The sequence below is a fragment of the Amblyomma maculatum genome, chromosome 10, assembly GCF_055883805.1.
Source record: "Amblyomma maculatum isolate TAMU_Amacu chromosome 10, ASM5588380v1, whole genome shotgun sequence".
NCBI lineage: Eukaryota > Metazoa > Arthropoda > Arachnida > Ixodida > Ixodidae > Amblyomma > Amblyomma maculatum.
Genome location: NC_139353.1, coordinates 144216967 through 144233563, shown reverse-complemented (window position 1 = coordinate 144233563; position 16597 = coordinate 144216967). Strand labels below are relative to the sequence as shown.

Below are 16597 nucleotides of genomic sequence, written 5' to 3'. Positions count from 1 at the left end.
ACGGACGACGGCACAGCTTAGACCGTCAAAAAAAAGACAGGCCCCGAGTCGTTGGGCCAAAAAAAAACCTAAGCTAGTTTTTCACATTTTTCATAAAATAAGATGGCTTGTATAATACATTGGAATTGTAGAGGACTACTAAATAATTACAGCGACATAAAGGACATCCTGGCTACATTCTCCCCATTGGCTTTGTGTCTCCAGGAAACCAACTTAGGTCCTCAGAACAAAAATTTCCTTAAAAATTATAAAATCATCCGCCGGGACCGGGAGCTGTCCAGCAGACTCTCGGGTGGTGTAGCCATCGTCGTGAAAACTGGAATCGCTGCTCAGGAGCTGACTCTTAATACCAGACTTGAAGCGGTAGCAGCCACATTATTAACACATAAAACCATCACAGTATGTTCAGTATACCTCCAACCACACATGAAGATAACACTAGATGATTTAGAAGACCTTTTACAACAGCTTCCCGAGCCGTATCTTTTAGTTGGTGATTTTAATGCTCATTCGTGTCTTTGGGGCAGCGAGCAAACAGATACTCGTGGTCAGCTTATAGAAGATTTTATTTTATGCAGCAATGTGTGTCTCCTAAACTCTGGCAATCCAACATACTACTCCCCAGCCACAGGCAAAGCGAGTTGTTTAGATCTGTCTTTTAGTTCACCTTCTATTTTTACAGATTTTAAATGGGAAGTTTTAAATAATCCGTACGGAAGCGACCATCTTCCTGTCATGATCAGCTTATCATCCTCACCATCAGTCATCCCGACAAAACCCAGGCGGTGGAAACTGCATTTAGCTGACTGGTCTTTGTTCAGGCAAGAAGCCAGTCTAAATGAAATTTATTCAGAGAAAATTGATATAGACAAAATGAATGAAATATTTACAGCATGCATTCTTGCGGCAGCACGTCTATCCATTCCCCAATCCACAGGAGTAGTGCACCAAAACCACAAAGTCTGGTGGACACAGGACTGTAAAGAAGCCAAAAAAGAACAAAATAAAGCCTGGGGTATTTTTCGGAGATACCCAACATATGAAAATCTGAGTTTTTAAAAAAGCAAGAGCCAAAGCTCGATATATTCGTCGTAATGCCGAAAAAAAATCATGGCAGAAGTATGTTACATCTATAAACAGCTCCACAACATCAAAAAAAATGTGGGAACAAATTCATAAACTAAATGGCAGCTTCTCCCCATTCACAATTCCAATCCTCACAGCTCCTAATACACAGACAAGCATCGAAGAACAAGCTAATATATTAGGTGTGCATTTCCACAAAATTTCGAGTTCTGCACACTATACAAAAACATTCTTAAAGTACAAGGACAGGATTGAAAAATATAGACTTCCTACGAGGGGCAGCACGAACACACCTTACAATAGGCTGATTACGCTGCAAGAACTGAAAGATGTTCTCGCTTGCGGTAAAAAAACTGCACCTGGTCCTGATGAGATTCATTATGAGATGCTCGCCCATCTATCAGAAGCATCTGTAGAAGCGCTTCTAAAGTTTTTTAACAAAATCTGGGTACTAGCTAAAATACCGGAGACTTGGAAAAGAGCCATAATTGTGCCGTTCCTAAAACCCGGCAAGCCGCCGACCTGTCCTGGGAGTTACAGGCCTATAGCCCTAACTAGTTGTTTAGCAAAATCTTTTGAAAGTATTTTAAACACTAGATTAACCTATATTTTAGAATCAAGTAAACTTCTTAATATTCATCAGTGCGGTTTTAAGAAAGGATGCTCAACTACGGACCACCTAGTACGCCTCGAAAACACTGTCCGCGAGGCGTTTATACATAGACAGCACTGTCTCGCTGTTTTCTTCGATCTAGAAAAAGCATATGATACAACTTGGAGATTCGGCATCCTACGTGATCTAGCAGCTTTGGGCATCCGTGGTCGAATGCTCAGTGTTTTAAAAGACTTTCTTTCACATCGTTCATTCCAAGTGCGCCTCGGTACCACCTTGTCGAGAAGCTTCATTCAGGAGAATGGGGTACCTCAGGGGTGCATTCTAAGCACAACGCTTTTTGTTGTAAAAATCAATTCCATTACCAATGAAATCCCAAATTCCATTATGTGTTCACTCTACGTAGATGACCTCCAGATAGCCTGCACCTCTTCCAATATATCAACGTGTGAGAGACAAATACAAATAACAATAAATAAACTAGTGGCATGGGCCGACAAAAATGGGTTTCAGTTTTCCCCCCAAAAGACGGTGGCAGTTATGTTTTCACTCAAACGGGGTATTCAGAACAACCCTGTCTTGCACTTAAATAGAACCAAATTACCAGTTAAAGAAGAGCACAAATTCCTAGGCATTACTTTCGATAAAAAACTCACATTTCTACCTCACATAAACACACTAAAAAAGAAAGCCTCAAAATCTCTTAACATACTGAAAGTTCTTTCGCGGAAACATTGGGGTTCCGACAGGGCATGTCTTTTACATGTATACCGTCCTGTTGTACGCTCCCGCGTGGACTATGGGAGTATAGTGTACGGTTCAGCTAGGCCTTCATATCTAAAAAAACTGGACCCTGTACATAACTTAGGTCTGCGCCTTGCATGCGGTGCATACAGAACATCCCCTATAAGCAGCCTGTATGTAGAAACAAATGAGCCTTCACTGGAAGACAGACGAATAGCCCTCACGTGTGCTTACATTCTAAGAATAAGGTCACAGAAAAAACACCTCTGTTATCCAGTTGTCACAACTTGCCCCTCTCGATTAATTTTCACAAATAAACCCAAAGCAACAAGGCCACTGATCATGCGATTCGAAAGCATGTGCAGTGAGTTGCAGGTCCTGGACACCTTGCCTGATGTCGCACAAAACAACAGCCCTCTACCTCCATGGTACAGTCTTCCTGAAATCTGTGACCTCACTCTCACACAGTTTCCAAAAACCAAAACCCCACAAGAGCACATTATTCAGGAATTCCTAAATTTGCAGGAAAAGTACAAAAACTTCACAGACTTTTATACCGATGGATCTAAAACTGCTGTGTACACTGGAAGTGCAGTTGTGCAAGGAGATTCTGTGGAAATCATAAGACTTCCACACTGTGCGTCTATTTTCACTGCTGAATCCTATGCCATTTCTGTTGCCGTAGAGAAAATATTAAAAGAGAATGTCATAAACAGCATTATATTTACAGACTCTCTAAGTGTTCTCACAGCTCTAAATTCCAGAAATGCAGCTGCTCCTTTACTTGGAAACATAATACACAATATAACAACAGCCATAGCTCGAGGATACAACGTAAAATTCTGCTGGGTCCCGAGTCACGTGGGCATTAAAGGCAATGACAGAGCAGACACATGTGCTGCTGAAGCCCGCGACAAGCAAATAAAGAGCATAAGCATACCTTACAAAGACTGCACGAAACTTGTACATCTCAAATTAAAAGAAAAATGGCAGTCTACCTGGGACAGTGAAGTGGGAAATAAACTACACTTGGTAAAGCCCATTTTGGGAGAATGGATGTCGTGCCGGCATAAGGAGCGTTTTATAGAAGTGATCCTATGCCGTCTCCGCATTGGACACACGCACCTGACACACAATTTTTTGTTGAAAAAAGAAGAGAAACCACGATGCGAAAAATGCGGAGAGGAACTAACTATTAACCACATTTTATTCACATGCGCAAGTCTTGAAAGGATAAGAAAAAAATTTTTTGCAAAGTTTTACAAAGAATACATTCCTTTTCACCCTAAACTGATTTTAGATGATGATGGACTTGTTGATTTATCTTGTGTTTTTAGTTTCATAAGGGAAGCAAATGTTTTACACAAACTGTAGGAAAAAATGAAACATACGTCACTAAGAGAAACTGAAACCTTGTGCTAGGCACATCATGGTGTTGGCAGCTTAAGCGCCATTGGATCTAAAACAACCCAAGCTTTTAAAAGGAGATTTTTAAACAAATTAGTTTTTAACACACTCATTTTCCCATTTCTTGCAAAACAAAACTTTCACCTTGCTCGTGGCGCATGATAGCCTTAGTTGCTTATGCGCCAAAAAACCCAACACAACACAACACAACGAATGTAAGAGCAAGAGCATGTTTACATTTTCTTAACTAAATATGCCCTGTTAGATACCACTGACAGAATGTGCTGTAGGTAATGCTGCAGGAAGAAACACAAGGAATACCCAGTGCATTTGCAGCCTTTAGGAAGTATGCACACACCCTTCAGTCTAGTGCGTGGCTTAAATGAGCTTGCAGCTTGGGTTCTTTTGGTCCAACATAAATGCAGCAAAGAGGTGACAGCAAGAGAAAAGACAACATAAGTAGCCTCTATTTGTTGTTTTAACCAGAACCACATACATTGTCCTTCTTTTAAGCTGCTTGTCATGAACTTCTGCTTCTCGAAAAGTTTTTCTATTGATATAAAACAGCACAATTTCTCGACTTCTGTATTACTTATGCGGATCATTCAAGAGCAATTCTTCATGCTGCATGGCAAGTGCACAAGTAGCATATAGTGGAAGCTCATTAATTAACCAGTGCCATGACAAGCACGGCAGCTGCCTCCTCCCTACCCCTCTTGAATTTCAATACATGCAACTACAGTAAAAGCTCATTTCAACCCCCATTAATTCAGATATCAGAGTAATTCAAATTGTCAGCATTGCCCCGCAGCCAACACCCATCTACTATGTCTGGAATGCTTGCCAATATAGGCATTACAGGTCTCGCAATGATTAATTCCAATAAGATCCCAAAAGCAGGTCAAATCTAGGTATTATGCGCACAGAACTGATTGTGAAAATAACTCTTTTCAATCAGGAACTGCATTCTGCAGAGATGACTGTAACTCTCTCTGACATGTGCACAACAGCAAGAGTGACAAATGGATGACCTTGATTCTGACCCAAAGTACGTCAAACACTTAATTTCGGCTTCATTTTTAAGAGCTGCGGCTACTGGTAGTGCATCAGCAAGCCAACCAAGCCTAGCTGCATGCCATTTTGGATGCTCGCCGACAGCCATGTTGGTGGCATTGATTACTTCCCTTCCTTCCATCCGCATGGTTATTTCAATACGCCAACACTGTGTGTTCATCAAGTGCCGGCCAGACGCCCTGCAGTAAAGGCTCCTCACACACGGTGAAGCCCCTTATGAGAGGGTACCACCACTATTGTCTTGCACTAGGTATCATGCCAAGGAGGCTTGTACCATTTTACAGCAGTTTTGCTCTCATATCTAGGCAGTGTGTGCACAAAATAGAATAAATGCAATGCAAAAAATTGCTGCTGTCAAGCTGTTCTCCAGCAGGCGACCATTTCTTAGTCTTTCGCCAAATATATATATTGCAAAGCAAGCAGTTCTTGTAAATTTTTTCAAGGTATTGGATAATTCAAGCTTCAAATAATTTAGGTTTTTCCACCCTCTGAAGTTTCAATTAATGAACCTTACTGCATACAAATGACTATAAGGCGAAGGCAATAAGCCTCAGAACTATTCTTAAGCAAAAGCAATGACAGAAAGGTAGAATTTGTGAAACCATACAGCGTGGTAGAACAATAAAGAAATATGCAAACAGCAGCATTCATCTTAATCTGTTCAAACTCTGATGCCATCTTCATTTGTGCTTGTGTGTTTTTGGCATAATTTGCTGTAAGGAGATATCAAAGAGAAAAATACTGAAAAAATTTCATGCCGCTTCTTGCATCTTGAAGGAGCATGTCGAAGCCAGTCTGCTACGTACATCTGGATCTGACAGTTCGTTGCTTTAGGAAAGGAGCTTCGAAGTGTCTCTGCAAGGAATAGCACAATTGCTTCCGGATATCGCTGGAGTACTTGTGCTCCATTACAAATACTTGCACAGTTGAAGAATATACTACTGGTACAAAGTTTGACCACTTTCGTACGAAAAAACTATTCAGAAATGTTAGACATTAAGAAACAGTCAGAAATAGACAATTTATTTTGCACTATTATCAAAGCTACTTACTTAGTGCTCAGAATGGTGTTTCTATATCTACAATATGCCTTTACTGCTCAATGCAGCAAAACATACTCTGTGCAGTGTTCTTTCATGAAAATTTTTCATCAATGCCATGCAAGTCTATTTTGGAATGCTACAAGGTGAACCTGGTTTTACATGCTTGTAGCAAATATGACAGCAACTGTACATGCACTTAGGTACAAAGTTTGTGATCATTCTGGTAAAGCAGTGGTAGCCAACATGAGGCGCGAGAATTTGCTAAAAGGAAGACAATGTGATGTGACATCCCTACATACAGAACATACAGTATTTTTCTTCCAAATTTCCTTTTAGTGCAACAGGACCATATTAGATCAGAAAATTCCAGAATTCTACTGCTTTCCAGTGCTCTAAAAAGTGAAGTCCTCGTGGTCTTCTTTTCATATCGCTAGGAGCAAAGGAAGCAAAATTTTCCACCCTCCCAGAAACACTCAGCTTCGATGCATGGTTCATCTTAGAAAAGCAAGGTCTCGTAGATGTCCAATGTTGCACAAACAGCCTTTTCATGACACCTAGACATACCATGTGCATGTAATCCAGTGGAAATTGGCTAACAACGCCAATGGACCATTTCGGAAAGTTGCGCGCGCCCCCTACGCGACCGCCGCAAAGCAGGCTGGGAATTGTGAGCGTGGCTTGCCGGGCAGGATCCGGCGCAGGAGTGGTTCGACATGGACGTCGCGCAAAAGCAGGTAAACAAAACTTTTTTTTGGGATGCTAGCAATGCTTTTGTAGCATGCTTGCGCCGCGCAAGTGATCTTTGCATTGCCGTACAACTTTTTTTGTGGTTTTGCAGCCGACGCTACGAGCGCGAAGCGAGTATTTTCGCACGTGAGCACTCGTGAAGCGCGCACATGTGCCAGTGTATAGTTTTAGCTATGCTTCAGAAGGCACGAGCGCGATCCTACGGCTAGCAGGCGTGTTTTGCTGGTAAGCGCGCGCTAACAGTGCATTTATTTACTGGTCGCCCGTCGCGAACCTTCAAAGTTTCTGCGGCTGTCCCGGCGGCAGGCGTAGTACGTAGCGTACGCATTCATGTTTGTTGCAACAGTGCGACATAGTCTTGTGAGAATGTACGCGCTATATTTTAGCAAAATACGTCGTTATCGCGCACTGCCCATTCAATCTTTTGGTTATAGCGTGCTATTTAGTCTACGGACGAGTCTGAAACAAGTATATCGTCGAAAGAAACGGACAGCGCATTCGTTCAATGAGTACATCTTGGAAGAAAGTAGTAGTTGAGTTGGTGCTTAGCTTGTGCGAGCGCATTTTCTTGCCTATAGTGCTGTTCGAATAGCACGCAGCAAGTGCGAAGCAGAACCAACAAGCACTGTTACATTGTGTGTAGCTGAGCATATTTTTGCGATACAAATAGTAGTTGCTGTCTGTGCCATATTCAACGAGTTTGACGGCTCGTACTATCTCGGTCGCGGTGTCCATTTGTTACTACCGTGGAGTGCAGATAGGCGCAGCCAAAATATGAACGTGCCTCGGTGGCTACAAGTAACGCGAACGCGGTCGAAAAAAACTGCGGCGGATATTTTGCTAACGTGAAAAACATGGACGCGCCAGTACCTTGTACTTGGGCGGCCTCGGAGTTTTAGTTAGCTGGTGGTTTACCGAGGCCGTCCTTGTGCAACATTCTTCACGACCGCGCGTAGTAAATGAAATGGGTTCAGCGTTGCTTTTCAAGCATGCTTGCCACAAGTAACCAAGACACAATGAATGAATACTTTATTTCAAGATCGCATTGGTGATGCCATGATCAGCTGTGTATGCTTCCATGCTCTGTTTATATGTGGAGTGCCAAAGAAAACATTTTGACACTTGCTTATACCCATGTTGCAGGTCCCCGCAGGGGGCACCTGTTAAAGCAGGTGTTTGTGTGTTTTGTGCGACACCACGGACCCCGAGCACCCACGCTTAGCCGTGCGTGGCATCGTCGTGTCTGGGGAAAAGGGGATCCTGGTGGTTGAGCCAATGCCGAGTGTTTGGACCCTTAAGGCCCCTCGGTGGAGGCAACACACCACTTTGGCCCACGCTTCCCATAGACGGCACCTTCGGGCTGACCCACCCGGGGGAAATCGGCAGTCGCCTTTTCCTATCCTCCCCTCCATCTTTCACTTTCCTATCCTCTTTCTCAGAACTTTCCTGTCTTCTCCTCCCTTCTCGCTTTTTCCTTTTTCCTGGCGGCGAGGGTTAACCTTGTGTGGCTAACCACCCTGCGTTACGCCGTATTTGGTTATAGTCAGAGTGTACAGCTGACGTGGCCAGGACTCTTTGTACAAGCTCCTTTCCCGTCCCCTTGTTGGGCTCCATGGTGGGTGGCTGCCACTTTGGCCGAAAAATATCACATTTTATGGCTGCTTCTCTTTCTGGAACTGATCGCCCTCTCAAAAGAGGGCGGACCGATGTAACCCATGAATTTTTTCAAAAAAACAAAGAAGTTTTCCCAAAGTACTATGTGATACATAGTGAAGAAGAGCAAAAATCAGCGAGAATTATCTCCCCATTCATAGTTGAGAAATCACTGACAAGTGCACTAGGTACAGGTTACAAGGTGAAAAAACTGGCAAGTGGAGACCTACTGCTTGAATTGAAAGACTACATGCAATACTTGAAACTGTCCAACATTGAGTGTATCGGGGACATACCTGTCTCGATCACTGCTCATCGATCACTGAACACTGTCCGAGGTGTGATTTCAGAAAATGATTTCATACACTTGACAGAAAAAGAACTGTTAGAAGGACTTGCTGATCAGAACGTTGTAAATGTCCAGAGGATTAAGATAAGAAAAGAAAACAAAGAAATCCCGACAAAGCACATTGTCCTTACATTTGCTTCCAGTGCTCTCCCTGACACCATTGAAGTAGGCTACCTGAAGATAAGTGTAAGACATTATATACCGAACCCTAGACGATGCTTTAACTGCCAGAAATTCGGCCACGGCTCACAGAGTTGTCGCGGTCGCCGAACTTGTGCGAAATGCGCTTCAAAAGAACACTCAACTGATGAATGCACCGAAACCACATTGCAGTGTGCTAACTGTGAAGGAGAACACCCTGCTTATTCAAGGTCTTGCCCCACGTGGAAAACTGAAAAAGAAGTAATCACTATCAAAACAAAAGAAAACTTGTCATATAAAGAAGCGCGACAAAAACTGGCCACTACTCCTGCTTTTCAGTTCACTGCAAAACCAAGTTATTCTGGTATGGCACAACAGCGCGGGGTGCCACACCAACATATAGCACCTGCCCAGGCCACACAGAGTGAGCCTCGGGCAGGGCTACCCGCGCCCCAGGTGGAAGTGGCTCATGCTGCTCCCCCACCTCCATCTCAAAAGAAGGCTATGCAGCCCTCCGGGTTGACAAACCTGAAGGTCTCTCCTCATGAGGCGAGGCCTAACACGAAAGAACACTTATCTGGGGCGCGCTCCTCCGCTGCCTCTGAAGACGAGGCAATGGACACGAGCCCCGGTAGGGCTGTGCCTTCGACGTCAGACGGACGACGGCACAGCTTAGACCGTCAAAAAAAAGACAGGCCCCGAGTCGTTGGGCCAAAAAAAAACCTAAGCTAGTTTTTCACATTTTTCATAAAATAAGATGGCTTGTATAATACATTGGAATTGTAGAGGACTACTAAATAATTACAGCGACATAAAGGACATCCTGGCTACATTCTCCCCATTGGCTTTGTGTCTCCAGGAAACCAACTTAGGTCCTCAGAACAAAAATTTCCTTAAAAATTATAAAATCATCCGCCGGGACCGGGAGCTGTCCAGCAGACTCTCGGGTGGTGTAGCCATCGTCGTGAAAACTGGAATCGCTGCTCAGGAGCTGACTCTTAATACCAGACTTGAAGCGGTAGCAGCCACATTATTAACACATAAAACCATCACAGTATGTTCAGTATACCTCCAACCACACATGAAGATAACACTAGATGATTTAGAAGACCTTTTACAACAGCTTCCCGAGCCGTATCTTTTAGTTGGTGATTTTAATGCTCATTCGTGTCTTTGGGGCAGCGAGCAAACAGATACTCGTGGTCAGCTTATAGAAGATTTTATTTTATGCAGCAATGTGTGTCTCCTAAACTCTGGCAATCCAACATACTACTCCCCAGCCACAGGCAAAGCGAGTTGTTTAGATCTGTCTTTTAGTTCACCTTCTATTTTTACAGATTTTAAATGGGAAGTTTTAAATAATCCGTACGGAAGCGACCATCTTCCTGTCATGATCAGCTTATCATCCTCACCATCAGTCATCCCGACAAAACCCAGGCGGTGGAAACTGCATTTAGCTGACTGGTCTTTGTTCAGGCAAGAAGCCAGTCTAAATGAAATTTATTCAGAGAAAATTGATATAGACAAAATGAATGAAATATTTACAGCATGCATTCTTGCGGCAGCACGTCTATCCATTCCCCAATCCACAGGAGTAGTGCACCAAAACCACAAAGTCTGGTGGACACAGGACTGTAAAGAAGCCAAAAAAGAACAAAATAAAGCCTGGGGTATTTTTCGGAGATACCCAACATATGAAAATCTGACAGTTTTTAAAAAAGCAAGAGCCAAAGCTCGATATATTCGTCGTAATGCCGAAAAAAAATCATGGCAGAAGTATGTTACATCTATAAACAGCTCCACAACATCAAAAAAAATGTGGGAACAAATTCATAAACTAAATGGCAGCTTCTCCCCATTCACAATTCCAATCCTCACAGCTCCTAATACACAGACAAGCATCGAAGAACAAGCTAATATATTAGGTGTGCATTTCCACAAAATTTCGAGTTCTGCACACTATACAAAAACATTCTTAAAGTACAAGGACAGGATTGAAAAATATAGACTTCCTACGAGGGGCAGCACGAACACACCTTACAATAGGCTGATTACGCTGCAAGAACTGAAAGATGTTCTCGCTTGCGGTAAAAAAACTGCACCTGGTCCTGATGAGATTCATTATGAGATGCTCGCCCATCTATCAGAAGCATCTGTAGAAGCGCTTCTAAAGTTTTTTAACAAAATCTGGGTACTAGCTAAAATACCGGAGACTTGGAAAAGAGCCATAATTGTGCCGTTCCTAAAACCCGGCAAGCCGCCGACCTGTCCTGGGAGTTACAGGCCTATAGCCCTAACTAGTTGTTTAGCAAAATCTTTTGAAAGTATTTTAAACACTAGATTAACCTATATTTTAGAATCAAGTAAACTTCTTAATATTCATCAGTGCGGTTTTAAGAAAGGATGCTCAACTACGGACCACCTAGTACGCCTCGAAAACACTGTCCGCGAGGCGTTTATACATAGACAGCATTGTCTCGCTGTTTTCTTCGATCTAGAAAAAGCATATGATACAACTTGGAGATTCGGCATCCTACGTGATCTAGCAGCTTTGGGCATCCGTGGTCGAATGCTCAGTGTTTTAAAAGACTTTCTTTCACATCGTTCATTCCAAGTGCGCCTCGGTACCACCTTGTCGACAAGCTTCATTCAGGAGAATGGGGTACCTCAGGGGTGCATTCTAAGCACAACGCTTTTTGTTGTAAAAATCAATTCCATTACCAATGAAATCCCAAATTCCATTATGTGTTCACTCTACGTAGATGACCTCCAGATAGCCTGCACCTCTTCCAATATATCAACGTGTGAGAGACAAATACAAATAACAATAAATAAACTAGTGGCATGGGCCGACAAAAATGGGTTTCAGTTTTCCCCCCAAAAGACGGTGGCAGTTATGTTTTCACTCAAACGGGGTATTCAGAACAACCCTGTCTTGCACTTAAATAGAACCGAATTACCAGTTAAAGAAGAGCACAAATTCCTAGGCATTACTTTCGATAAAAAACTCACATTTCTACCTCACATAAACACACTAAAAAAGAAAGCCTCAAAATCTCTTAACATACTGAAAGTTCTTTCGCGGAAACATTGGGGTTCCGACAGGGCATGTCTTTTACATGTATACCGTTCTGTTGTACGCTCCCGCGTGGACTATGGGAGTATAGTGTACGGTTCAGCTAGGCCTTCATATCTAAAAAAACTGGACCCTGTACATAACTTAGGTCTGCGCCTTGCATGCGGTGCATACAGAACATCCCCTATAAGCAGCCTGTATGTAGAAACAAATGAGCCTTCACTGGAAGACAGACGAATAGCCCTCACGTGTGCTTACATTCTAAGAATAAGGTCACAGAAAAAACACCTCTGTTATCCAGTTGTCACAACTTGCCCCTCTCGATTAATTTTCACAAATAAACCCAAAGCAACAAGGCCACTGATCATGCGATTCGAAAGCATGTGCAGTGAGTTGCAGGTCCTGGACACCTTGCCTGATGTCGCACAAAACAACAGCCCTCTACCTCCATGGTACAGTCTTCCTGAAATCTGTGACCTCACTCTCACACAGTTTCCAAAAACCAAAACCCCACAAGAGCACATTATTCAGGAATTCCTAAATTTGCAGGAAAAGTACAAAAACTTCACAGACTTTTATACCGATGGATCTAAAACTGCTGAGTACACTGGAGGTGCAGTTGTGCAAGGAGATTCTGTGGAAATCATAAGACTTCCACACTGTGCGTCTATTTTCACTGCTGAATCCTATGCCATTTCTGTTGCCGTAGAGAAAATATTAAAAGAGAATGTCATAAACAGCATTATATTTACAGACTCTCTAAGTGTTCTCACAGCTCTAAATTCCAGAAATGCAGCTGCTCCTTTACTCGGAAACATAATACACAATATAACAACAGCCATAGCTCGAGGATACAACGTAAAATTCTGCTGGGTCCCGAGTCACGTGGGCATTAAAGGCAATGACAGAGCAGACACATGTGCTGCTGAAGCCCGCGACAAGCAAATAAAGAGCATAAGCATACCTTACAAAGACTGCACGAAACTTGTACATCTCAAATTAAAAGAAAAATGGCAGTCTGCCTGGGACAGTGAAGTGGGAAATAAACTACACTTGGTAAAGCCCATTTTGGGAGAATGGATGTCGTGCCGGCATAAGGAGCGTTTTATAGAAGTGATCCTATGCCGTCTCCGCATTGGACACACGCACCTGACACACAATTTTTTGTTGAAAAAAGAAGAGAAACCACGATGCGAAAAATGCGGAGAGGAACTAACTATTAACCACATTTTTTTCACATGCGCAAGTCTTGAAAGGATAAGAAAAAAATTTTTTGCAAAGTTTTACAAAGAATACATTCCTTTTCACCCTAAACTGATTTTAGATGATGATGGACTTGTTGATTTATCTTGTGTTTTTAGTTTCATAAGGGAAGCAAATGTTTTACACAAACTGTAGGAAAAAATGAAACATACGTCACTAAGAGAAACTGAAACCTTGTGCTAAGCACATCATGGTGGTGGCAGCTTAAGCGCCATTGGATCTAAAACAACCCAAGCTTTTAAAAGGAGATTTTTAAACAAATTAGTTTTTAACACACTCATTTTCCCATTTCTTGCAAAACAAAACTTTCACCTTGCTCGTGGCGCATGATAGCCTTAGTTGCTTATGCGCCAAAAAACCCAACACAACACAACACAACCCATGTTGCAGGTACCACTGCAAGCCATTCATAATGCACTTCCTCTCCAAGCAAGGCTACCGAAAGGGCCATGGACAAAACAGTTAAAAGACGTTCCAGATGGGTTCTCAGAGCAAGGAATCTTGGCACATCAGAATTCACGTGGTGCTCAGAAGCATACTGTAAGCGGATACAGGATGTTCAAAGCAGAGAAGGTGCACAATGTTCTTATTTGCAAGGCTGACAGATCCACTTTTCTTAAAGCAACAGTGGAGGCATCATTCTCTTTGGCAAAATTATATAACACTGCTGCTGTGCTCTCGTCAAATGGAACTGTGGACGAAGGAACCTGCAACTGCCGGGCTGGAGCTGCAGGTGTTTGTAAACATGTAGTAGCAATTCTATGGTTTGTATTAGACCTGAAGCGCTCTGGGGCAGCCTACGTGCAAGACACACAGTCGTGTACAGACAAACCCAGAGCATGGGGTACTGGGGCAAAGAAGGCCAACGTGCACACACGCGAGTTCTCAAAACTGCGTTTTGTGAAACATATGCCAATGAAAGCTGGCAGGTATGCAACTCAAGAAACCACAGTTTCTCTGACAGTAACAGAAGACCATATTAAGAGAATGTATCAGACACAGAAAAATATTCCAAACGCCATGCTATGCAAGACGCTGGAGGACAACCACTTTCAGCCCGTACAAGTGAAAAGAACACGTCAGGAGGAGGCTCTCAGCCAGATGCCAATCAGGTTGCCGGTGCAAGCCCTGTGGGTTGAGCATGTGCCAGCTGGGTACACGTTCGGCTCCTGTGAGCTTACTTTAGAAGACTCATGGGCCCTTGAGCAAGCGACTAGGATGCAGAGCGGCTCTACAACATGGAGCTTCGAGAGATCCAAGCGCCTGACTGCTTCACACTTTGGAGATGTGGTGTCACGGAAGAAGCCAGCTGATGAGAAGTTTTTTAAGAGGTTGTTCGGGTCTAGCCAGATGCAGACCAAATACATGGCTGATGGTTTAAGGAATGAAGATGCAGCCGTGCAGCGTTACATAGACAAGAAAAAGGTCCCAGTTAGGATTTACTGTTGTGGGTTGTGCGTCAACCCTGGTGTCCCTGTTCTTGGTGCAACGCCTGACCGTGTTGTAGAGCAGGGAGGAGATTTTGGTCTCCTTGAAGTTAAGACCCTCTCAGCTGCCAAGGAACGGGGTGAGGAATTAGAAAATGCTGTGAATACGGCACCCTACCTGAAGAATGGAGTTCTTAAACCAACGCACAAGTACTTTTACCAGGTCCAGGGGCAAATGGCTTTGACTGGACTCTCCTGGTGTGATTTTGTGGTTGATAATGGCACAGACTGCACTCTTCAGAGGATCACTTTTGACAGCTCGCTTTGGATTTCCAAAATGCTGCCACGTCTCCTGGAATGTCACAAGAACTACCAAGAGCACTGTGCTTGTGTGTGAATTTCAATGACTTATTTTATGTTACATTGGTCTGCAGGACAAAGATGCTCGGACTCGTAACATGCTTTGGCATGTGTTCATACTTATGTATATTTGTTTCTTAAATATCTTGTATTGCATTTTTTTCCATGAAGAAAGTGTTTTTCTGCGTAATATCGTTATGGCGATGTGCACGTTGTGCCACAACCCATTTAAATGTGTGTGCCACTAATCTGTGTGTAAAAAGTAAATGTCAAGCACCACACGTCTTGCTGCCTTGTCCTCCAACTTCCTGTCTCTACATTTGTCGGCTACCTTCCTTGTGATTTTTCCCTTGTCCTTTGCCTGAATTTTTTTTTTTGAACCAACTTTTTTTCTCGTGTTGCTTGTCGATAAGAAAGTCGTGCTCTCTTGGCAGACAGAGGAAAGGTATTTTTTGGATTCCTTGTCCACTGTCGTTTCCTGCCACTTGATTTTCCCACCTCCATTTGCTAACCTAACCTAACTATGAAGGAGCATTTTCACATTTCAAATGTGTTTTGAATACCAGAGCATCACTCCTCATCGATAATTTTGTAATAAAAAGAAAGCGCTTAGGTTTAGCCAATAGGAGCAGTGCGACCTTTAAAGTTGAAAGTCAGGTTTGATGAAGGAGAAACACTGTGCAGCCTGATGAGGTTAAGGTTTGTGTTCATCTGTTTTGTCTTGGTATCAATGCTCATTAAGTCTGTTGGTCTGTCGGGTAAACTCCTAAGAAAAGAATGTAGCCACTGCGTAGCAACATCACGCACCTTCCTTACAGTCGTTGTAGCTTCTCCATCTGTTTTGCCAAGGTTTCATGCGACATCTGGAATTTAATTCATTTTCACTGCACGCAATTTTCTCTTGTAGCTTGACAGTTTGGTAATTGTTTTATCAACCTCACTTGTAAGGGTAAGGAGAAGCTGAACTCAGCATTGTCTGAAATGCCTTCAAGTAGTAGTGAGTTAAATTCTAAATGCTCTATTTTTTACTTCATCCAGTCATCACATTGTGAAAGCTGATTTGGTTCGACACACATCATTGCTATGTTTTGAGTCGAGCCTACGTTTTTCTGGTTTAACATCCTGTAGGCAACGAGGGACATGGGGATGGAGGGCTCCCAAACAGCTTTGACCATCGTGGATTTTTAATGTGCACATTATATTTTGCCTCCACCAAAATGGGACTTTCATGTCTGTGATTTCATCCCATGACATTGGGTCAAGCAGCCAAATTCCATAGTCGCAGAGCCATCGTGGTGGATGCTTAACTCTTTGCGGACGGAGATGACATTCCTTGGTGGTCTCGTGTCATGCCTAATAAAGACAAAACGGCAACTTCTAATGAACAGATCGGCCACTTTGATTCGGAAGATGTGGGGTCCTTCTGCTGAAGACAGATCAATTGATTTGGTACACAGGCGCTTTGATACATCTTGATCAAGGCAAGGTGCAGAAATGCTTGTATGTAAAAAGTTTTGTGCGTGATAATAGGCTTCACATGGTTTCATCTGGTCTGGAGCCCTTGACAACTGTGTGCCCATAGCGGAAGTATGGAATGTAAAAATCGTTTCTCAC

At 43.0% G+C, this 16597-nt stretch overlaps 1 protein-coding gene across 1 annotated transcript; it reads left to right on the top strand.

The window, feature by feature from the left end:
• The first annotated feature begins 6550 nt into the window (after positions 1 to 6550).
• On the top strand, positions 6551 to 16597 carry LOC146177622 (uncharacterized). Its single transcript, XM_084580518.1, has 2 exons — positions 6551 to 6701; positions 13587 to 16597. Exons 1-2 carry the CDS (start codon positions 6681 to 6683, stop codon positions 15018 to 15020), a joined length of 1455 nt encoding a protein of 484 aa, XP_084436644.1. The 5' UTR covers positions 6551 to 6680; the 3' UTR covers positions 15021 to 16597.

Bases quoted from the DNA above. Each gene is read 5' to 3' on its own strand.
- LOC146177622 (XM_084580518.1), top strand. From the start codon at position 6,681: ATGGACGTCGCGCAAAAGCAG. The intron at 6,702-13,586 runs GTAAACAAAACT...CCCATGTTGCAG, and splicing joins TGGACGTCGCGCAAAAGCAG to GTACCACTGCAAGCCATTCA.